This window comes from Saccopteryx leptura, chromosome 3 (genome assembly GCF_036850995.1).
Source record: "Saccopteryx leptura isolate mSacLep1 chromosome 3, mSacLep1_pri_phased_curated, whole genome shotgun sequence".
Lineage (NCBI taxonomy): Eukaryota > Metazoa > Chordata > Mammalia > Chiroptera > Emballonuridae > Saccopteryx > Saccopteryx leptura.
In genome coordinates, this window is record NC_089505.1 from 27,738,709 (window position 1) to 27,763,376 (window position 24,668).

General features: G+C 41.9%; 1 protein-coding gene across 2 annotated transcripts in view; it reads left to right on the plus strand.

The window, feature by feature from the left end:
- MAP3K5 (mitogen-activated protein kinase kinase kinase 5) overlaps positions 1-24,668 on the plus strand; it is a 193,445-nt gene that overhangs the window by 54,599 nt on the left and 114,178 nt on the right. For both annotated transcript variants that reach the window (XM_066373149.1, XM_066373148.1), the window contains exons 2-4: positions 5,683-5,822; positions 15,709-15,732; positions 23,342-23,535. In XM_066373149.1, the coding sequence (XP_066229246.1) occupies positions 5,683-5,822; positions 15,709-15,732; positions 23,342-23,535 (358 nt within the window). The remainder of the gene's footprint in view (positions 1-5,682; positions 5,823-15,708; positions 15,733-23,341; positions 23,536-24,668) is intronic.

The following is a 24,668-nucleotide window of genomic DNA, read 5'->3' on the forward strand; positions in this document are numbered from 1 at the left end:
AGAAAGATAGGGAAAAACAGATAGTAAAGGAGACAGATGAGAAGCATCCACTTGCAGTTGTGGCGCCTTAGTTGTTCATTGGTTGCTTTCTCCTATATACCTTGACTGGGGGGCTCTAGCCAAGCCAGTGACACCTTGCTCAAGCCAGCGACCTTGGGCTCAATCCAGACACCATAGGCTTCAAGCCAGTGAGCTTTGGGCTCAAGCCAGCAACCATGGGGTCATGTCTATGATCCCACACTCAAGCTGGCAACCCTATGCTCAAGCTGGTGAGCCTGCCTTCAAGCCAGATGAGCCCATGCTTAAGCTGGTGACTTTGTGGTTTTGAACCTGGGTCCTCAGTGTCCCAGGCCCAGCGCTGTACCCACTGTGCCACCGCCTGGTGTGGCAAGACTCAATATTGTTAATATGTCAGTTTTCTTTACATAGACCAATAGAATAGAATAGAAAATCCAAAAACAGACCACACAAATATAGTCATTAATTCAAAGAAGACAATTGAATAGAGAAAGGAAAGTCTTTACGGACAATATGAACCATGACCCATACTTCACACCATTTACAAAAATTAACTGAAAATGGATCGTAGTTTTCTATCCTACATATGAGTGAAATCATATGGTTCTTAACTTCCTCCTTCTGACTTATTTCACTTCAGCAGATGACTTGACTTTGGGTTGTGGGCACAGAAAGCAATGTGCAGATCATGTATCACAGAAATGTGCAAGTGAAACCTGTATATTCTTAATAACCAGTGTCATTTCAATACTTTCAATAAAAAGAAAAGAATAAATAAATTAGGTATGTGCCACCCTTCCCCGTACAAATCATGGACATAAGTGTAAAATGTAACTCTATACAACTTCTAGAAGAAAACTTTTGTAACCTAGGGACAAACCTCAGTAGTAAGAAAACAAATCCAATAATTAAAAAACAACAAGTAAAAACACTAGCTTTGAACATTTTACCAAAGAAGGTAGAAAAGTGAATTTTATCCTGTAGAAATTAAAAATAAAGTTAGAAAATAATACAGCTGTATTAGAACAAATTACTCATCTGAATCTGAAGTAGAAAAAAAGTCAGTCCTTTTCTGGGTCATCATACTATATTGCAGTATTTTTAAATTAGACCAATAAGCATTTTCTCTGTCCTACACAGCACTAAGAAAACTAATCTGTGCCTGCTGAATGTTCAGACCTAATGACTATACCTTATCTCGTCTATACCATTTATTTTAAATGTCTAGTTTCTCTCCATCTGAAAGCCTTCTGCAGTGTTTTATTTTCTTTTAGCATCAGATTCCACGAGTCAGTTTTCTGCAAATAGCCAGTTCCCTCCTACCTCTTGTTACTACTTTAATTTAGCTAGTTACTTTCCTTTGCATGTCTCTCATTTATTTTTCATCGGTTCCTGTTTTATTGGGTTCCTTTCTGCCCCGTTTTACACTATGCCTTGTTTTTAAAGCGCTGTGACTGACTGAGTGGCTGGCGTCTGTGGCAGAGAAAGCAATGTGGGTGCTGGAGGCAGATGGGGCGTGTGGGTGGGTCACAGTGACTCAGTTTTTTATGTGTTGATTTTTGATATAGAAATGTGGAGGACCCCTACAGAAAATTCTTTATTTGTATTCCAGGATCCGTAAGTCATTTTTAACCTTAGGAAAAAAATTTTTGAAGCTCCTTTGACCTGTCTTACTTTTTCATAACCTCACTGCATCTCCTGTGGCATTAGCTCCCATTTCATCTGATTTATTTCTCTGTCACAGAATGCAGTTTTGGATTTCCCATTCATTAGAGAAGGCTGACTCAGCATCAGAGTCTGCAAGAGTCTGCATTATTTTTATGCTTCACTTTGATTTTATGTTCAGTCACCTAGGTTTTCAGTGTTGTTCCTTTTCTATTTTTATAGATTCCTAGATTATAAAAGTAATCATTGTTCATAATAGAAATTATAAAAAAATATAAAGAGCATAAGGAAGAAAAAGTAATTCATAGTCCCATTACACAGCTGTTATTATAGTTTACATTTTGGTGTATGTATAATATAACTTTCCAGACATTTTTTTATTCATAGGCATATATACACACAGATGATATATATTATAATGTGTACATTATATTTTCACTTATATTCTACACATTATGATGTATATATTTCAATATGTTTTACTTAATTTACCCCCATTGTTAAATATTCTTTAAGAATACAGTTTTTTTAAATAATTTTATTTTTTAAATGGGGCGACATCAATAAATCAGGATACATATATTCAAAGATAACATGTCCAGGTTATCTTTTCGTTCAATTATGTTGCATACCCATCACCCAGGTCAGATTGACCTCTGTCACCCTCTATCTAGTTTTCTTTGTGCCCCTCCCCCTCCCCTTTCCCTCTCCCTCTCTCACCTCCCCCCGTAACCACCACACTCTTATCAATGTCTCTTAGTCTCACTTTTATGTCCCACCTACATATGGAATAATGCAGTTCCTGGTTTTTTCTGATTTACTATTTACTTATTTCACTTCGTATAATGTTATCAAGATCCCACCATTTTGCTGTAAATGATCCGATGTCATCATTTCTTATGGCTGAGTAGTATTCCATAGTGTATATGTGCCATATCTTCTTTATCCAGTCATCTAAACAATACAGTTTTTGATGGGTATAGCATATGCCATTATTTGATTGATTTTTGAGCATTTTCCATTTCTATTGTTAAAAACATATATGTCGGTGGACATACTTATAAATAAATCTGCCACATTTATAGGAACTTTTTCCAGGGTAAATTTTTAGGAATGGAATTATTGGTTCAAAAAATGTGCAAACCTTAAGGACTTAAGTCTCCTAGAAAGTTTACACTACCCCTCGGCATATAAGAAGGAGTGTCATTTCTCTTCAGTCTCACTCGACGTTTTGAAATATCTTCGGCCACTTGTTAATCAAAAATCTGGCACTTTACAGTTGGCACAATGTGCATTTGTTATTTACCATTTTAGTTATACTTTTGTAAATTTGCCTGCCTATGTCCATAGCCTAATTTTCTGTTGTAGTGCTTTTATGGTTGTGTACTTGTTTTAAATCGACCAATAAGAGATGGTTTATAAGGTCCTGGCCAGCTGGCTCAGCGGTAGAGTGTCAGCCTGGCATGTGAATGTCCCGGGTTTGATTCCTGGTCAGCGCATACGGGAGAAGCTACCATCTGCTTCTTCACCCCTCCCCATTCTCTCTCTTTCTCTCCCTTGTCCTCCTGTAGCCATGGCTTTATTGATTCAAGCACAATGGCCTCAGGCACTGAGGATGGCTCCATGGAGCCTCTACCTCGGGTGCTAAAAATAGCTTGGTTGTGAGCTTGGCCCCAGATGGGCAGAGCATCAGTTCCACATGGGGTTTGTGGGGTTGATCCTGGTTCGGGGCACATGTGGGAGTCTATCTCCCCTCCTCCCTCTTGGAAAAGAAAAAAAAAACTAAAGAGAAAGAGAGATGGTTTATAAAGATATTAATCTTTCATGTGTTACATATTGCACATTCTTTTTAACAAATTAGCATCATCTGTTAAACTTGTTGCAAGGTATGTTAATTGTGAATAGGATCTATTTTACCATATTTTCCAAATGCTTGTTTATTATGATTATAAAGGAAGCTTTTGGTTTTCATAGTAAGTTTTCATCTTGACACTTTATTAAATTATATTATTACTTATTAAAGTTACTTAGTTGATTCTATTGAAGTTATTTGGTTGACAGCTATAACATCTGCAAATGATACTTATGTATTTTATTTTATAAAATTATACCTCCTAACTTTGTGAAATTTTACTGCATTAATATGGATTTTCAGAAAGTAAATTAGTAGTGAGAATAGTTGATTGATAACCGTATCTTTTCTCTAATATTCATAGGAATGAGTAGAAACACAAAGCTGGCTGGTCTTATTAAATATTATATGTATTATTCATGTTAAAGAAGTGCCCTTATAGCTTTAGTTTGCAGTTGTGTTTAATGAGAAGTGAATTTTAAATTTAATCAGAGCACTTGGAGCATCTATGGAGATGCTGTTGATTTTTTCCATTGAGCCATCCTTGCATTCTGAAAATAAGTTTTAAACTTAACGTTTTAGTATTTTTATTGTCTAGTGTTTGATGCATTTTGTTGATTTTTCTTTCATATTTTTGTCTACATATAAATGGATTTAAGACTAATCTGAACTTCATTTTTGTGAGATTATTGTCGATTTTTGATATCAGATTTATAATACTACAGTGATACCTCGGTTCTCGAACATAATTCGTTCCAGGAGAACAGTCGAGAACCAAATTGTTCGAGAACCGAAACAATGAAACCCATAGGAAATAATGGAAACTGGATTAATTTGTTCCAAGCCCCAAAAATATGCCTATTTACTGGTGCTTTCTCACAAATAACGACTTCATTGATGCTGTCACCTGCTAACTCTTTTTCTTTAATGAAAATAAGAAGCAGCTTCTCCATTTCCTCCATTATCTGAGGCCTTTGCTTTGTTAACAATGTAACACCTTTGGCAACATTAGCAGCCTTTATAACAGCTTTATTCTTAAGGAAAGTTGAGATAGTAGATCTTGGCATGCCATACTCAGCAGACAGATCTGAAACACGTGTGCCCTGTTCATATTTGGCAATGATTTCTTTTTTCAGCTCAATCGTTGTTCTCACAGCTTTCCGCTTACCTTTGTCTGCATTACCACTTCTGGCTTTCTTTGGACCCATGTCTAAGGGTTAAATTCAGTGTACAAAGCGTGCACAAAGCGTGAGTCTCTCCACAAAGCGTGAGTCTCACCACAAAGCGTGACTCTCACCACAAAGCGTGACTCTCACCACAAAGCGTGACTCTCTCCACAAAGCGTGACTCTCTCCACAAAAACGTGATTCTCTCTCTCCACAAAAATGTGATTCTCTCTCTCCACAAAGCGTGACAAAGCGTGACTCACACTGATGACGCAGGCAAGGCGCGCTCGGCCGAATGAATGCCATTCAGCTCAACTCGGCTAATCTCGGACGTTCGAGTTCCAAATATTTGTTCGGATTCCAAGACAAAATTTTCTCGAATTTCCTGGTCGAATACCGATTTGGTCGAAAGTCAAGGCGTTCGAGAACCGAGGTATCACTGTACCTTGATATTAGGCATCTCTGAGCTTTGGAAGAATTTGTATCTGTGGTTATATTCTCCTTCCTAGTCATAGTTCTTTATACCTTTGCTTCCCATTTCTTTTGACTTATATTTGTTGTGCACATGCTACATAGTAATTAATTAATTATAAAATTTAACTCTGGGTTAATTTCAGACTTAGATCTCATTTTAGAGTTCCTGCTTATTGCCACTTCCCTATGGAGCTGCCCCTGAAACCTTACGTTGTAATGTTGATATTGAACAGAAGGCATTAACCCCACTTCCCACCATTGCAGACTCTCCTTAGTTTCCAGTAAATTTAAGACCCATTTGTTGTTTTCAAAACAATGCAGTTTGGCTCCTTTTTATAAAAACACTTCCGGGTAGAACTGCAAATTCAAATTTTAATGATAAACGCCGAGGGAAAATCCCTATTATTTCTTCATTTCCTCTTTGAATACTAAGTTATTAAAAGCAAAATGTGCTTACTGGGCATTGCTTAGGTGTCATCTCTTGGGGACTTTGTTTCCTGTTTGCAGATATTGCTGTGGTGGAAATGAGCGATGCCTTCCGGCAGCCGTCCCTGTTCTACCACCTGGGAGTGAGAGAAAGTTTCAGCATGGCCAACAACGTCATCCTCTACTGTGACACTAACTCAAACTCTCTGCACTCACTGAAGGTACCTCATTTGTTGACTAAATTGTTACTTTAGGCCCCAGAGTGGTAGGGGTTACCTCTATCATCCAGAAAAATTTGAGTAGCTTATGTTTGTGAAAGTGTTGTTTGTTTGTTTTTTTTTTGTCAGTGTGATAATTGTGCAACAATTGCCGGTTAAGTGGTGAGGTTTATTTGGAATTCACTGTAGACATTTGATGGTACACAGGGAGGAAAAAAGTTAATGTTGAATTCTAAGCTCCGGTTAGAGTTATACCTGAGGAGACTGTGTTAATAGAAAGTCTACACCCACTAGAGAAAGGTGAGATTACATAAGGTATGGATGGTCGAGCCTTGTGCTTGTCGCCATTAGTGGTTTTATGGGGCACACCTGTCTCCAACTAGAAATACTATGCTTCCTACTGACAGTACTCTAAGTCAGTGGTCGGCAAACTCATTAGTCAACAGAGCCAAATATCAACAGTACAATGATTGAAATTTCTTTTGAGAGCCAATTTTTTAAAAACTATATAGGTAGGTACATTCCTTATCAAGGTAGCGCCCGCATGTGGTATTTTGTGGAAGAGCCACACTCAAGGGGCCAAAGAGCAGCATGTGGCTCGCGAGCCGCAGTTTGTCAACCAGGGCTCTAAGTAGAAATTCTCTGAGTATCACCTGAAAATTGCCATCTACTTTCACAGAGATATGATTTCAATTAAGACAGGAAGGAGGGAATAAAAACTCACTGTATCCGTTTACAAAATTCAGCATATCCTATGGCCATTCTTTCCAGCATGGGAACTCAGATACCAGGGTATTTCCTGCATCCAATGAATTGCCTAAAATGCTTTTGCAAGTCCAAGTGACTTTATACACTGTGTGATTCTTTGAAAGGCATCTAACAGTTCAGTGAAACTCAGGCTGAGCCTGATATTAGTCATTTCCTTTGTGAAACTTCTGGCTAGCTCTGTGTGCTTTTCCTCAGCTGTGTCTTCCAGTTCCCAAATCAAAGCCAGTGGTGGGTCCTGGAGCCCTCAGACCCAGAGCCATATTTCCAATGGTTTAGTAATTATTATATGAAGATCTCTAACCCTAAATTCATGCAAAAAAAATAGTATTTTGCTTTTATCTGAGTATCTAAAGCTTATATGGCTTTCGTCTGAAAAATCTGCGGTTTCTTTTAGCAGATACCTTACTGTATGCCAGGCCTTGTGCCGGGCATTGATACTACAGAATACTCTACATCAGCGGTTCTCAACCTGTGGGTCGCGACCCCAGTGGGGTCGCCTAAAGCCATTGGAAAATACATAATGCATATCAGGTATTTACATTCCAAATCATAACTGTAGCAAAATTACAGTTATGAAGTAGCCACCAAAATTATTTTTTGGTTTGGGGCCACCGCAACATGAGGAACTGTATTGCAGGGTCACGGCATTAGAAAGGTTGAGAACCACTGCTCTACATAGTCCTGTGAGATTTGCCCCTGCTCTGTCTAAATCTGTTTCTTACCTGGAGCAATTCTTTAAGAACCTCTGACCTAATTTTTGCCCAGATTTAACTCCTTTAATTAGTGCATTATAAACTTTTATGGTGGTTTATTCTGAATTATACATTTTGACTTACAGCTGTTTACAACATATATGTATTAGCAGTTGATGAAGTAAGATTATTTTCTAATTTTTTTGGGGGGGGCAGTAAGTTTATTTTAAGCAGTCAGTGTTGTGTTGGACATTTTTCACTTTACACGATTTTCTTGCCCTACTGGCATCCGATAATATCATTTTATGACCATTCTTTCCTTGGGAAATTTTTTTAAAAAGTAAATTAAAATTGCATTTGAGAAAAAAAGAGATAAAGCTAACCTTATCAGAAATTTGTATGGAACAAGTAAACTTATTTATGACATTGATTTCAGCCAGACTTTGTATAGAAGTGTTATTGCTATTTGAATAAAATACGGTAGTTCTTTCCAAAGGCCAGTCCATATAAAATAAACTTATTTTATACATAACAGCTGCTTGTTATTGAGCACGCACTGTGGGCTAAGTAGTATGTGCTTTACCCACATACTGATTTACATTAAACACTTGTCTTAAAGCATCCCTGTGATGAATATATTCTGTCACCATGTTATAGAATTGCAAAGTGAGGCTCACACAATTCAGTCATTTGCCCAAACTGTGATAGAGCTAGTAAAATTTGGGACCAGGTCTGCCTGGCTCCGAAGCCCGTCCTCCTAACCACTCAACCTGATTGCAGTTAGGAGATCAGACATTCCTGCTAAGTGTGTTTATTTCGAAAAACCCATCACCTGTGCCTCCTGAATTGTTCCATGCACAAGCCATTCATTCTTTTTTTTTCTCTTCCTCCTTCCGTTAACTTAAGCTTTTGCCATTTTCTTATCTGACTTGTTCCTAGCCCAACTAGGTGTTTGCAGTGTATAAAGGTCTTGGGGATAGAAAGTATTTTTTTCAGTCTAACAATTTCTTCTGAGCCCTAGAAATTCCTCCAGTCCTCTGCTACTGAGAAAAGTCTGTTGTACGTGAGTGTGCATCTGTGTGATTAATTTCATTGATTTCTGTTGCAGTTAGTTAGAGGTGTAGCTGTTAGCCCTGCCATCTACCAATGAAAAGGTAAGCTGCTGTGAAATAAGGCAGAACAAGAGATATTTATACGTAATATAATAGGTATGGATTCACCAAATAAAGTAAAAGGAAGCATCTCCCTGTTTTCCCAGGGCAAAGAGAGAATGAGAATGCCATATACCTAGCTTCCCATGGCTTTATTCTTTGAACATTTAGAAAGTACAGCTGCACCAATTTCTTTTTTTCATCTAATGCTCTTTGTTGAAGAGAACAGTTCCTCTTTGGCAGGAAATTCTCAGGAAGAAATCTTAGGGGAAAAAGTTTTTTTTCTCTTAAGTTTAAGCTCCTGAAAAAGTAATTGATGGGAACCATAAAAGTATTTGAAATCTGTGTCTGAGTTTACGTGAAAGGATAATGTGGAGTGCCATCATGCGTCACTTACCGACAGGAAATGTTCGGAGAAAGGTGTTGTCAGGCGATTTCATTGTTGTGTGAACGTAGAGAGTGCACTTACACAAGCCTGCATGGTGCGACTCACCACACACCTAGCGTGCAGCACGTCACTGTACTGAATACTCTAGGCAGCATTTGTGTATCTAAACACAAAAGACATGTTAAAGACGTGGTATAAAAGGTAAAAATAAATGCCATACTTACATAGGGCGGTTTCCGTGGACAGAGCTTGCGGGACTGGGAGTTGCTCTAGGTGAGTTGGTGAGCGAGGAGCGAGTGACCGCAGGCCAGGGACATTGCTGTCACCACTGTAGGCTGCGTGTACACTGCACACTGAGGCTACACTGCATTTATTTAAAAATTCTTGACTCAATAAATTAATCTTAGATTACTGTAAACATAAACTCTGATTTTCTTTTTAGCTCTTGAAGTAACACTGAACTTAACACGCACATTGTACAACTGTATAGAAGTATTTTCTTTATATTCTTTTTTTATAAGCTTTTTCCTTATTTACATTTTTCAAACTTGTTAAACATTTTTGTTAAAAAACGAAGAGATAGGCACACACATTAGCCTCGCCCGGCACAGAGTCAGGACCGTCAGTCTCACTGTCTTCCACGTCCACACCTTGTCCCAGTGGATGGTGCGCAGGCGTAGTGACAGGCGTGGGGCGGTCATCCCCTCTGACGACAGGGCCTCCTCCTGGAACACCTCTGAAGGGCCCGCCCGAGGCTCTCCTGGGGAGGGCGCATCTCATTTCCCTGTACGCGGATAATGCACCCTGAACATTTCTCCCTGTTAATGAAAACCTTTCATGTTTTCAAACTTTTAATTAATTTTTTTTTTTTTTTCATTTTTCTGAAGCTGGAAACCGGGAGAGACAGTCAGACAGACTCCCGCATGCGCCCGACCGGGATCCACCCAGCACGCCCACCAGGGGGCGACGCTCTGCCCACCAGGGGGCGATGCTCTGCCCATCCTGGGCGTCGCCATGTTGCGACCAGAGCCACTCTAGCGCCTGGGGCAGAGGCCAAGGAGCCATCCCCAGCGCCCGGGCCATCTTTGCTCCAATGGAGCCTTGGCTGCGGGAGGAGAAGAGAGAGACAGAGAGGAAGGAGAGGGGGAGGGGTGGAGAAGCAAATGGGCGCTTCTCCTGTGTGCCCTGGCCGGGAATCGAACCCGGGTCCTCCGCACGCTAGGCCGACACTCTACCGCTGAGCCAACCAGCCAGGGCCTGTTTTCAAACTTTTAAAAGCCCGTTGAGGTCTGCATAAGCTGTTGCTAAACCCTTCACTGCATTTTCCTGGGATTGCTTCTGCAGTTTCCCTCTCTCTCGCCTCTTGTTCGGCTCTGTGATCCTGCTCAGTAAACTGGTGAGGAGATCGGGGTAGTTTCTGTAATTAATACCTTGAACTTAAGGGACTGTGTTTGGTGAATCTGCTCAGATTCCAGAGTGTTCTTAAACCCATAAAAACTTTATTTTTTGCTCTTACACCACTACTTTCTTTTCTTAAAGTTTTACCTCCCTCTCCAAGGTAAGTAGTGAAGATGAATTTAGTTTTACATTGAATTGTACATGAAATTAAAATTCATATTTTTCAAAGGTCTTTGAGTCTTTTCAGTTTAACAATTAATTTTTACTGCGTTCTTCCCAGCCCTTGACAATAACCCTAACTTGGTTGGTGGTACAAAGTATACGGTAGATGTTAGGGGAGAAAGTCATCTGAAAGTGTGATCCTGTTCAAGTAGTCTGGCTGGTCCTAAAGCAGGACTGTTGGCCTGTCCTGTGCACAGCGCTGCCTCTGGGCAGTTCTGCGTGTATCTTGCTCACTCATAGCCCACCATTGATTTGTAAACCATGCCAGTCTGCTTTCTCAAGCCTGTTCAGCGTAGTCATCAAATACCTTCCTTTTGTTATTTCATGGGAAGATTTTTCTTTCTGTTGAGAGAAGAAACAGCCTTGTTCTTTTTATTTTACTTATTTCAGAAATGGCCCAATTTGTGACACACCATGTCAGATTGGGAAAGCAGGTAGTTTGGGGAGGAGCTGAGTCATACATGTGAGCACTGCTGGATCAAGATTTCCTCTGACCATCTTGAGTTGACAGACTAGATGATTTATTTAGAGGAGTTGATTTCCCAGTTGTAGAATCCATCCCTGAGGTTTTGGGAAGGGCTTGAGACCAGAGAATCCAGTTTTCTTTCATATCAATTATAACAATACTACATCTTCACCTGACCTGGCAGTGGTACAGTGGATCAAGTTGGCCTAGGATGCAGAGGACCCAGGTTTGAAATCTTGAGGTCGCCGACTTGAGCACAGGCTCCTCTGCTTGAGCGCAGGCTCACCAGCTTGAGCCCAAGGTCGCTGGCTTGAGCAAGGGGTCACTGGCTTGGCTGGAGCCCCCCGGTCAAGGCACATATGAGAAAGCAATCAATGAGCAACTAAGGAGCTGCAACAAAGAACTGATGCTTTTTATCTCTCTCCCTTTCTGTCTGTTCCTGTCTGGCCCTCTCTTTCTCCCTCTCTCTCACTAAAAACAAAACAAAACAATACTACATCTTCTAAGAGATGATATGCTCTTGTTTTCCTAATTCCTCTTTTACCCTCCCCACCCCCCGGCTCACTGTTTGTAGCATCTTACTAGTATTTGTCAAAGGGAGAGGGAGCTTTGTGCCACACTGTACATGGAAGGTGTCGTCATATCCCTGGGTCAGCACCAGATAGGTGTTTCCTGTGGAGAGGCTTTCATCACAGGCCCATGAGTTTGAAAATACCTTAAAGAGCAAGGAATACCTCTGTGCACAGAAAAGGAGTCAGAAATGTGGCAAGACTTGCTAAATTCTGTTCCCCCTTTCGTTCTCTGTAAATGAATGATTCTCTCTGTGGAAGCTGATCTCTGTGGCACTCCAGTTCCTCATCCTGTTTGGGTCTTATAGAATGCAGCCTTGAAATTATTACCGAAATTTATGTGCAAAATTCACTGTACAGAAATTCATTATACCTATAACTTTCCAATGATAGTTTTTTTTCTTTAAAGAAATACCTGCACTTGAATAATATGGTCCAATTAGGTGTTGCTGAAAGAAACAACTGGTGTCCAAGAAGAGGATGTTACTTAAAATTGCAGCAACACATTTTAAGGAGAAGTTCATGTGAAGGAGCTGTTTCAAATGCTGTGTGTATAGAATATCACTCATCAGCATCCTAGCCCCACTTAAAGATCTGTGTCTACTTAGAGTTTTCCCACCAAGATAACATTTATTTAAACATGAAACAAAACTAAGACAGAAGGAGAAACTAGTCAGTCTAGAATTTCTTTCAGGTTTACTTTCCAGCTTTGGTGTAACTTAACCTGACTTTTGTTCAGGTTGTTTTAATTGAAAGTTTCTCATATCATATCAAGAGAAGGATGTGTTCTGACCCCTGGTCACAAAACAACAGGTACACAGTGTCCCTAGATCTGGAAGTACAGGGATTGAGTTGTGGCTGTTTGCTTTGATAATATTAATACTCATCCTGGATATGGCTTTAAAATGCTTGAAGTACTTCCATAAACTTATTTCACTTGGTCTTTAAAAACAACCGAATGAGATAGACGTTAAATACTTATTATATAGACCAGACAAATAGAAGATATTTTCTTTACGTTTATACAGAAACCCAGAGAGATGGGATGATTTAGGGGCACACTCAGCTAATAACTGTCAGAGCAGGGCAAGTCTCATATTCTTGGATTTGTCATCAGGTACATTTCCATCTAAGTCTGTCCATAAATTTTCTCTTTACTGTATAATTATGATTTTATAGGTTTTTGTTAGATTATCGAGTTGTGTTTTTAACCTAGAGCTTTAAGCATAATATCTAAGCACACTTGTCATTAGTTTCCGAATGTAAAGGATGGGCCAGTTCTGTGGACACCTGCTTCCTAAGCCTGCTCAGCTTTATTTTAGCAGAATGGGGAATGCTGGGTTGAGTCACACCTTCTTGGTGAGGCCAAGGGTGTTCCCAACAGCCAGCGTGTAAGTTTCTTATCTAGCTTTAGAAGCATTGATATTAGCTAAGAGGATGGAGCTGGAGAGTACAAGAAATCTCTCTCTTTTTTCCAGCTTGAGTGGGAAACTTGCAAGCTCCACTGGGACAGCAAGAGGGGTCAGGAGGGAAGACCCGGAAGGTCGCCAGCTGGGGGCTTTGTTCTCTCCCTGCCGAGAACGAGAACTCCCGGCTCCTTCGCTTCCCTTCCGGGGGTTGAGATCCCGGTTGCGTGTTCTGCTCCTCCGCCCTGAGTGGACTTGACTTCGCAGCCCCTCTCCAGCTGTTCCCACTTCCTTCCCTTGGCTGGAATTGCCCAAGTTTTAAGCACAAACACTTTCCAATTTTGGAGATACTCCATTTATTTATCCTTAAAATGACCTCTTCAAAGTTATATTGTCCCAAATAGCTATCAAACGTTGTCTTTGTCTTCCCTTGGAATGAGACCGAGGCTTGATTTTTGCTTTGTCTTGCTTCCCTATTTGGTCATCATAGGGGACTGGAAAAATTCAAAAGACAGTTTTTGGTTATTTTTGGTACAGCCGAGGGGTGCACCGACCAGAAGCCCCCTAAAGAGTCAGACAGTTATGAAGTAGTGAGCTAGTGCAACTCCAGAAATATCCACTGATAAGAAACTGACGTTTCTGTTTATTTTATCTTTCTTCATGTTTCTGGGCACCTAGACGAGGTGCTTCCATGAAGTGATGTGAAATAGAGCAGTTGTGTCTTAAATTCATTCCCCTCCCTCCTTTTATTCCTTTAATGGGTTTTAGGACAAATTAAACATTCACTCTTCAGCCTCAGTAGGTAGATTATCGTTTGAGGTCTTGTTTGCTCTTAGTTTGTACTGAGTTAAAAATGCACAAATAGTGCCCTTGTTTTCATGTGAGTTGTTTATGCCTTATTGGAGGTTGTTATATCATGAACTGAGTAAACTGTCTCCTTCAAGAGAACAATTTGTATCTAATTAGCTTCTACAAAACATAAGCCGTGGTTAATGAGAACTGAGTAGATTCGGTTAGGGGTGGTTTTAGTACAGTTTAGTAGCTGTTATCATTCAGGCATTACCCAAAGTGAAGGCAAAGAAGTCGTGGAAGAGAATTGTTCCTCCAGGGAGCAGTTCTTCAGGAAGACGTGCCGTGTGGACTCTAAGCCAAGGGCAGCTGTGGTTCTCTTTGTAATGCTGGCCTTCGGTTCTCCCAGGTCTCACCAGAGCTCCCGTGGCTACCGCTGCCATTCCCGTGCTCCTGTGCGGGGTGTGGGGGCCTCTCTCCTTCCAGTGGCACAAGGACAGTGCTGACTGTGATGGGCCTTTTGCCAAAAGCAAATGAGAGAACACAGAGTTGGGAGAGACCAGCGATCACTCACCCCAACTCTTAGTGAGTTACATTACAGAGAGGTTAAAGGACACCTGGCTAGTCGGGAGCAGAGCCAGACCCTCCTTACACATATCTACCCAAATCATAGTTATAAGCTGTCAGTCTCGTGCATTCGTTAACTTATTTATTCATGCTTTTATTGAGTACCCACTCTGCGCCATTCAATTTCCTGGGCATTAGTGGGTACAGATATGAACGAGACATGGCCCTGGCATCCAAGGTGGCTCATGCTATAGGATGGGAGAATCATATGAAAAACATGTGCAGTTCGTACATGCAGTGATGTCATAGAGGTCTGTGCGAGACTTGGCACGTGTGCGCACACATGCGTGTGTCCAGGCCAATAATATCTCTCTAAATGTGTATGTGCCCTTTCTTTATCACCAAGATTCTGAGGCGTTGAAGATATTTTAGTATTTTACACACATATATCTTCATGGCTCTCAGAATTACCCAGCACAGTTCCTTTCTGTATAGATTTTTGTTTACTGATCTGTTGTCCTTATGCATACTGCTCTAAGCCAGAGCCCTCAGTGGTTCACCATTGCCTCACGTTGATCCTCAGATGGAAAACGATGGCCAGTCTGCTGGGTTTTACATCTTTCTCCTCTCACCTGCCGGAGCTGGCTGCTCTTCTTAGCCAGATGGACCCACCCTGGAGGCTCCACAGAGGCCTTACATTTCCTGTTTCCATGACAACATACATACCATCTCTTCTAATAGACTGTTCTTTTTCTTCTTTCTAAATCATGATTCCCCAGCCTCAGTGAAGCCTTTATGCCGTAGGCTTTTCCAGATTCTGCCTCGTGTTTCTAGTCGCTTTGTCGAGGAGTAATCATGATGAAAGCTGACTTTATCAGGCGCTTTCTGTGCACCAGACACGTTATTTGCATGATCTTGTCTCACTTCTCACAACCTAGAAGATAGGGCTACTGCTCGCCATGTATTTATCACATTCTACTTCTTACTGAATAATACCTGACTTGTATTTATGACTAGTTATTGGCAGGTGGCCTCATTTCCTATGTGTGGATTTGCCTATTCTGATAGTGGCCGGTCCCCTTGGCTGCAGCCGCCCAGGAGGCAGCCGGCGGCTCGGTCCCCTCCCAGGGCAGGAGTGAGGTTGACGTAGGGGCAACAAACTCATCTCAACATTTTCCTAAAAGGCTGTGGTTGGTAATTCTGTGTAAACGTATTCTGATGAAATGATTTTCAGATTATCCAGGGTTTGGATTTTACTTGTGTGTGCTGTTTTCTGTGTGTGTGTTTTTCTGACTCTTCTTGTCAGATTGTAAACTTCTCAGATGCAGAAGTTGATTCTACATGCCCTGAAATTTCTAATTGCTAGTAAAAGTGTTAACACAAATCTGCCCACAAAGATAGTTCAGTTAGTTAATTGAATTAATTACTTTGGTATTGATTTCTGATTTACTTTTCTCTCTTTTTTTTTTTTAGGAAATCATTTGCCAGAAGAATACTGTGAGTATTTTACGTAACCCTTCCAGAAACTTTTTTACCTTTTCTTTTCCGTCAACGAATCTCTGGTATTTTTTTCATCTCCACAAAATTTTAATTTCTGTCTCTGTTTTTCTTCTTTAGAGTTTCTGACATATAAATATGGTTATTTTATCTAAATATTCCTTTATAGTGAAATTTTATTTATAATAATGGGAGATGACATTGATACCTGTATTTTAAAAATACATAATTACGTTTTGAAAAAATGTGCAAAGTATATTCATCTTTGTGGAATTATGAATGACACTAAAGCAGCATATTGCAAACACACAGATACACATGTGTATGCGTGTAGCTATATCTACCCATAAATAGCTATCTACATATATATATGTGTATACTGTATATACCAGTTATAGATATACATACACATATATATACATATACACATATGGCTATATCTGTATATGCATATTTCTATCTAATCTATCTATCCAACAACTATCTATAGAGATTGCTTTAAGTTCCTAAGTCTTGTAACTGTTTTTGAGACCACACTACAAAATTCCTGCCCTCTGAAACAATTAAATAAAAGATAAAAAGTGATAGAAATAAATTTAAATTTTTTTTAATTCATGAAGAAAAATTATATACAGGTAAATCGGCCTTGCTGTGCCACTGGTTGTAGTTTTCATTTTGGAAAGTAAGCCAGTATTTGAAAACTTTTAAGAATGTAGCCTGCATTGTTCACAGTAGCCAAGATCTGGAAACAGCCCAAGGGTCCGTCAGTGGACGAGTGGATTAAAAAGCTGTGGTACATATACACTCTGGAATACTACAAGGCTATGAGGAAGAAGGAAATCTTACCTTTCACAACAACATGGGTGGACCTGGAAACTATCGTGCTAGTGAAATAAGTCAGGCAGAGAAAGAAAAATACCATATGACCTCACTCATTTGAGGAATGCAATGAACAATGTGAACTGAGCAGAGGAACAGAGGCAGAGGTGGGATCAAAGGGACCAGAAGGGAAGTGGTCAGAGGGAAAGTAGAAGAGAAGATGAAATCAGAGAAGGGAAAGAGATTAGTGAAATTATATATATATAACACAGCATTGCAGAGAACAGGACAGCAAATCCTGGAGGGAAGGGGGGAGGCACTGGGAGGAGGGGGCGTGAGGGGACCAAGGGGAATAAGGGGGTGGGGGGAGATATATTCGGATGGGACACTTGAATCTATGTAAACACAAATTAAAATCATAAATAAAAAATTTTTTAAAAACCATTAAAAAAATAAAAGTATGTAGCCTGCGCCTGACCAGGCAGTGGTGCAGTGGATAGAGCAGAGAATCCAGGTTCAAAGTCCCAAGATCGCCAGTTTTACTGCCTGGCTCATCCAGTTTGAACGTGGGCTTGCCAGCTAGAGCACTGGGTCGCTGGCTTGAGCATGGATCACAGACATGACTCCATGGTTTCTGGCTTGAGCCCAAAGGTCGCTGGCTTGGGCCCAAGGTCATTGGCTTGAGCAAGTGGTCATTCGCTCTGCAGTAGCCCCCGGTCAAGGCACATATGAGAAAGTAATCAATGAACAATTAAGGAGACAAAGGAGCTGCAATGAAGAATTGATGCTTCTCGTTTCTCTCCCTTCCTGTCTGTCTGTCCCTATCTCTCCCTCTCTTTCTGTCTCTGTCACACACAAAAAAGGTAGTCTGCAATGTAGAGTGGGAATAATAATGTACTATAAAGATCCACATGATTCAATTTAAGACAATAACATTAAAAGTATAATTGATAGCCTTTCTTTGACTCTGGAACCTCTACCTCAAGTGCTAAAAATAGCTCAGTTACAAACATGGCCCCAGACTGAGGTCACTGGGTGGATCCTAGTCAGGGCATATGTGGGCGTTTGTCACTCTATAGCCCCTCCTCTCCCTTGGAAAAGAAGAAGAAGAAAAAAAAGGAAAGAAATTTAAAAACTTATGGTTAAGATTTCACCAGGTCAGAGAGTCACCACAGCATAAATCATGTTGCCATTTAAACTTACCCTTTACCTCTCAACAGGAAATAAGCCATTGTTGCTTCCTGCATCAATTCAGTGCAACAGGTTTCAGTCAATACTGACGGAACATGTGCCATGTGCCAAGCTTTGAACTGGTGCCACAGGGATTCACCAAGGAGGTTGAAAGTGACAACCACCACATTTCATAACTGTTCCTTGAGACAACAAATGAGAAGCGCCAGAGCCTAGGTGGGGAGGGGAGGAAGGCCAGGAAACAAGGAAGCACACAAACCAATTAGAAGATTCACATAAGGCACCTTGTAACCAGTGGACGATCATTACATCAGGTGGTCATGGAAGGTCTTTCAGAGGAGGTAGCAGATGCTCCCTGAGACCTCGGTGGGGGAGAAGAGCTGACCATGCCCATGGTGGTTTGGATGTGGAGAAGCAGGATTATAAGATGACCAGATACTGACATTATGATCAAGTTGCCATTGACTTGAGTGAGCCGCTGTTCCAGGTGCTGGGTGTCCTTATCAGAAGCTGAGTATTCTGAGCATATATTTCAGTATATTTGAATGCTGAAAGCATTTCTTCCCAGAAGCTTAAGTCATTTTCTGCACATACTTATGTTCATTTTTCTGTTTTTAGAAATGGAAGAATTGGCATTATTTTAATAAAAAACACTGAGGATAATTAGATAGAATAAGACTAGATTTTGAGCTGTGGGTCTTTATAGCCATGGAAACAAGCATGGGCCCCAGGATCAACATTAGTGTTTTGAAATTTAAGGAAATGTGGTCTTTCTCCTTCAAAAAAGCAGGTTTAAATATTTTAGAATTAGTATCTTATTAATAAAAGGGATATGTTGCACCTGAGATGCCTGTTCTTTCTTTTTTTATATATTCAATGAGAAGAGGAGAGGCAGAAACAGACGCCCCCGTGCACCCCAACCAGGACCCACCTGGCAAGCTCACTAGGGGCCGATGCTATGCCCATCTGGGTCATTGCTCCGTTGCTCAGCAACCAAGCTCTTAGTGCCTGAGGAGGAGGCCATAGAGCCATCCTCAGTGCCTGGGGCCAACTCTTTCCAATTAAGCCATGGCTGCAGTATGGGAAGAGCGAGAGGGGGAGGGGTGGAGAAGCCCATGGGCACTTCTCCTGTGTGCCCTGGCCGGGAATAGAATCCAGGACGTCCACAGGCCGGGCCAGTGCTCTGCCACTGAGCAACCTGGCCAGAGCCCTGAGATGTCTATTGGATCACACAGTGGTTGTTTTTATTTTGTTTTGGATTATTAGTGATTTCAAGTTCTGGGTTTGGTAGCAATCTGCTAAAAGAAATTGCAGTAATAATATTTCTAAGTTATATGTGAGCCCACTTGGGAAATAAATGTTCTCATATTATTAGTCTTCATCATTTTGAAAAAGTACTTTTCTCAGCAATGTGTATCTTTTTAAAAAAAACCACAACATTCCACAACCAACCCTCACCCTTTTCCCCCATTGCACGCCTGCTGATCTGTCTCTTAGCTCAGGCCTAGTAATATCCATGTGCCTCCGCAGTTCCTCAGCCTCCCCGGTTTTTGAACATCCATGATGGGAAATTGAAAAACTAGACCCTTAATTGCCTTAGAATCATAAGCAAGAGACTCCCAAAGGTGCAGCGAGGCCCTGGCCGGTTGGCTCAGTGGTAGAATGTTGGCCTGGCGTGCAGGAGTCCCGGGTTCGATTCCCGGCCAGGGCACACAGGAGAAGCGCCCATCTGCTTCTCCACCCCTCCCCCTCTCCTTCCTCTCTGTCTCTCTCTTCCCCTCCTGCAGCTGAGGCTCCATTGGAGCAAAGATGGCCCGGGCGCTGGGGATGGCTCCTTGGCCTCTGCCCCAGGTGCTAGGATGGCTCTGGATGCAACAGAACAATGCCCCAGAGGGGCAGAGCATCGCCCCCTGGTGGGCATGCCGGGTGAATCCCGGTTGGACGCATGCAGGAGTCTGTCTGACTACGCATGCAGGAGTCTGTCTGACTGCCTCCTTGTTTCCAGCTTCAGAAAAATGCAAAAAAAAAAGGTGCAGCGAGGCCAGGAACTTAGGAAAACCTTAGCATGCATGATATTTCCAACAAGGATCCTGAAGCCTTATTTCTTGGGGTTTGAAGAAGACCATTTCAGGAATCTGTTTTTCTCTGCTGTGTGCATGACTCTCACTTGTCCCTCTTTGCCCCTACACTGCTCAGTGCACAGGCAGACATCTGATAATCATTCTGTCCTAGAATCTGCTTTGCACAGATGCGTTAGTCCCCGATGCCTAGCATTGCAACAACAAGGTATTATATTTCGTGTCTTATACACAGATGCACGTGGCATTTAGGTGTCAGCGGATACAGAACTTCATCCATCAGCAGAGGAATAATATTCTGAAACTCTTAATATCACTTTTCTAGTGCACTGGCTTTTCATCTCTTTAATTTGTGACTAAGAAGATTCAGAGCACTTTCTTTTGCAGTTTGGTTATAATGCTTGTCTGAAACGAGGATTTGCTTCTGTGGCCCTTTTATATCCCATTCTGTCATTTAGGCCCTGGAAGCTTTGGAGAGCAGCCCCTTGCTGTGCGTGCCTGTCTTTTCTGCCTAGTTGGTACCTTGAGTGAAAGGATCAAATTGGTGGGCATGCTGTGGGATCTCGGCAACATGTGAGAAGCAGGATATGTTTCTCTTCCCTCTTTCTGACTAGTTCTCCAGTTGTTGTTGTGTGCAGGAGAACTTGGGAAAGGGACCGCTTCCATGCTCTTGATTTAAGAATTAAACTTCAACCCCTGGCGGTTCTTCTCATACTTTAAACGGAAGCCAGGTCCCATTTCTGCTTCATTACCTGACATGCCAGCAGTGCCTCAAAGAATAAAATGTTCATAAATAATTAAGTCGGGCCTCAAGGGCCCTTGGCACTTCTTGTCTGTTTGGTATGTGACAGTAACTTGGCTTATTCAGGGTTCGTGGAAGGTGACCTGAGGCCAAGGGTTGGTGTGCCAGCATGTAAAGGCCACTGGGGAGGGCGCCCAACCCCCTAGCGATAATGGCATACCAGAGAGAGAGAGAGAGAGAGAGAGAGACCTGTGGGCTGGAGTCCCAAACAGCGCAGACCCGCTGTGACCTCTCAAAGCCTTACCTGTTTCCTCACCTATAAAGTAGGGTGAATAGCAGCTTCTTCAGTGGGTTGTTGTGAACTATGACCATCTGTTCCTTGGCACATGCGAGTGGTAAATAAATGTCTGTTCTCATTCATTTATTCCTAAGGCTCAGGGAAGTGAGGTGGTGTTCTCCACAATGCCGAAACAACTGGGAACCTGTAATCTGCGCCGCCCGTGCTCCCTGGAACAGTGCCAAATAGAGTCTCCCACATACCTCATTCTAATTTCAGTCCTTGGCTCTTTCTTTTCTGTATGGTTTTTCTCTTAGAGGTCTTCCTCATTTCCTTATATTTATTTCAACCATATCAAGTAACTCCCAGTTCTGTATTTTGGCTTGTAACTATTTTATGTGCCAATCACGTATTTCTAACTCCCTTTTGGATATTTACACTTTGGGGACCCTGCTCCCCTGAAATCCTGACCACTTGAAACGTGAACAATTTATCCTGCCACCCTAAGTCAAACCTTCGCTTTTTGATGTTCTTCTCAGCTACGAACTGGAAATCAGATTCTGTTTGATTAATAACCTGATGTGTAACAGCTGTCCCAGAGTGCAGTGTGTTCACAAGTGATTCAGTCTGGTTTCACTTTCTGAACCCCTGCTTTTTGTTAACAATACCACTCTTAGGTAGCCACATTTAAGACGGTGGGGTCGTCTTTGCCTCCTTCCTCCTCTTCCTCAATATGTGTAACCAGGTGGCAGGTCTAGATCATTCTTTCTGACATCAAGTACATGTGTCCATTGCTACTGCTGCCTGTCTGGTCATGCTTCATAACTTCCTGATTTCTTCAAACTGTGTTTCTCTCTCTTTCAGTCTATTCCGTTTTCTGCCCTGACTGTCCGAATACACAGCTTTGATTGTTTTCTTTCCTGGTCTGACTTCTTCCATGAATCCCACTGCCCAGCATGTGTAGTGTGAAATCTGTAACTTTGCATGTACGTCCCCTCCCTGAGCCCTAAGCACTGGTCAGACTTATTACTCCAGTGTGTCCACTGAGGTTTTGCCTTTCTTCTTCCCAGCCCCATGTTGGTTTGCACTAGTGTAGCCTCACTCAGCGTCGTTAGGAACTGACAGGTGTCGTGATGAGTGAACAGAGAGCAGCGTGGGCTAGGGTCAGTGAGAAGGAGAGGTTGGATAGTCAGTCCTTATAGTACACTGGTATGTTTTCATCTCAGGAGCAAAAGAGCGGGCTTTAAGCAGATGAGGGAAGTGGTCTTCATGGGTTGCTAAAGGTCACTGCTGCCTGGGTAAAGAATAGACTGAAGGGCAGGAGTGGAAGCAGGGAGACCAGCTAAATGCCAGGCACAGTGCTTCAGGCCGGGTATGTCGGCCCAGAGTCTGTAGTGCTGGTGAGAAGATGAGGGAAATAGAGACATAGGAGGTATATTTTGGAGGAAAGGTAGACAGGATAAGGGAGGTAAAGGAAGTGATAGCATCAAGGATAACTTCTGGGTCTCTAGTCTGAGTAGCTGGGAGACTGATGGAGCCATGACTGAGCTAGAGTGACCTGGAGGGAGCAGCTTCACTGTGGCATCAGTCACAGCGTGGCCTGTCATGTGAGCAGCCCTGAAATGTTAGCTCTTGTTACTTTCATACATTTACATTGTGTGTCTGACTAAATTTTAAGTTCCCTGAAGGTGAAGACCGTGTTTTATTTTTTCTTTATTTTCCAAGTGAGAGGAGGGGAGACAGAGAGACAGACTCCTGCATGTGTCTCGACAGGGATCCACCCGGCATCCTGGAGCCAATGCTCTGCCATTCTTGCAACCGAGCTATTTTTAGTGCTTGAGGTGGAGGCTCCATGAGCCATCCTCAGCACCTAGGGTCAATGCACTCGAACCAATCAAGCCATGGCTATGGGAGGGGAAGAGAGGGGTGGAAGGAAAGGAAGGGGAGGGGAGGGGAGGGAGGGGAAAGAGGGGGAGGAGTAGAGAAGCAGATGGTTGCTTCTCCTATGTGCCCTGACTGGCCATCTAACCTGGGACTTCCACACACTGAGCCAACACTCTACCACAGAGCCAACCAGCCACGGCTGAAGACCATGTTTTAACCCTTTGAGTAATACAAACGTTCATGTATGTCCTCATTCAAAGGGTTAACAAAAAACTCACTACTCAAAGAGTAAGTATTCTGTTTTTCCTACAACGTATATTATATGCCTTAGCCATGAGAGATGGTGAATAAATACTTAAATTGGCTGATAGGAACTGTGCCGTACTGTTTTATGTATCATCTGTACGTCCTAATTATTTGAAGTAAACAATTAAAGAAGTTGGAGAAAATCTCCATTTTTATAGGTCATAAATAAGAAATGAGGTTTTTCTATTTCCTTCATTCGGGATTATTTCTTATTCAGGATTATTATTTAAAATGCTCTCAAGTAAAATTTGGGATTATGTTAGTGTGGAGTCTACAGGCTAGCTCACCACCTCCTGGTGCCTCTGTCCACAGATGTGTACCGGGAACTACACGTTTGTCCCGTACATGATAACTCCACATAACAAGGTCTACTGCTGTGACTGCAGCTTCATGAAGGGCTTGACAGAACTCATGCATTCGAACTTCGAGCTGCTTCTTGGACCCATCTGCTTACCTCTTGTGGATCGTTTCATTCAACTTCTGAAAGTGGCACAAGCAAGTTCCGGGTCAGTTTAATGAATGAAGTGTTAAGTGTTATTCTACTTTCTTCATTTGTGCATCTAATCGGATGTTTCTTAGATATAGTACACGGCAGCCAAGAACCAGGAAAAAATGTATAATATCCTGTAAGTAGATAAAATAGATGCCCTGTAGTTTACATGTTGCATTTTATTCACTTACAGACTAACTTAAAACGAGAATAAAAGAGACCACTTACTGTGTTATAGTGATGGTAGAGCTAAAAATAAATTCAGAGTACAGAAACATATCCAGATGAATGTCCGAGGACGTTTAGTGCAGTGGTCCTCAACCCCTGGGCCACGGACTGGTACCAGTCTGTGGGCCATTTGGTACCAGTCTGCAGAGAAAGAATAAACTTACATTATTTCCATTTTATTTATATTTAAGTCTGAACGGAGTTTTATTTATTTATTTTTTTCATTTTTCCGAAGGTAGAAACGGGGAGGCAGTCAGACAGACTCCCGCATGCACCCGACCGGGATCCACCCAGCATGCCCACCAGGGGGCGATGCTCTGCCCCTCTGGGGCATCACTCTGTTGCATCCAGAGTCATTCTAGTGCCTGAGGCAGAGGCCACAGAGCCATCCTCAGCGCCCGGGAAATCTTTGCTCCAATGGAGCCTTGGCTGCGGGAGGGGAAGAGAGAGACAGAGAGGAAGGAGAGGGGGAGGGGTGGAGGAGAAGCTGATGGGCGCTTCTCCTGTGTGCCCTGGCTGGGAATCGAACCCGGGACTCCTGCACACCAGGTCGACGCTCTACCACTGAGCCAACCGGCCAGGGCTCGAAGTTTTATTTTTTAAAAATGACCAGATTCCCTCTGTTACATCTATCTAAGACTCACTCTTGACACTTGTCTCGGTCACATGATACATTTATCCATCCCACCCTAAAGGCCGGTCCGTGAAAATATTTTCTGACATTAAACTGGTCCGTGGCCCAAAAAAGGTTGGGGACTACTGGTTTAGTGTAAGAGTAAAAACTGTGCAAAAATTGTTCAGAGCATTGTTATATTTTACTTAAATGTATAAATATTATATGTTTTTTAATTTAATTTTATTATATTTAAGAGTTATCATTCATGTTACTAAATACTGAGGCTGAGTCAGAAAGTAAAGGTT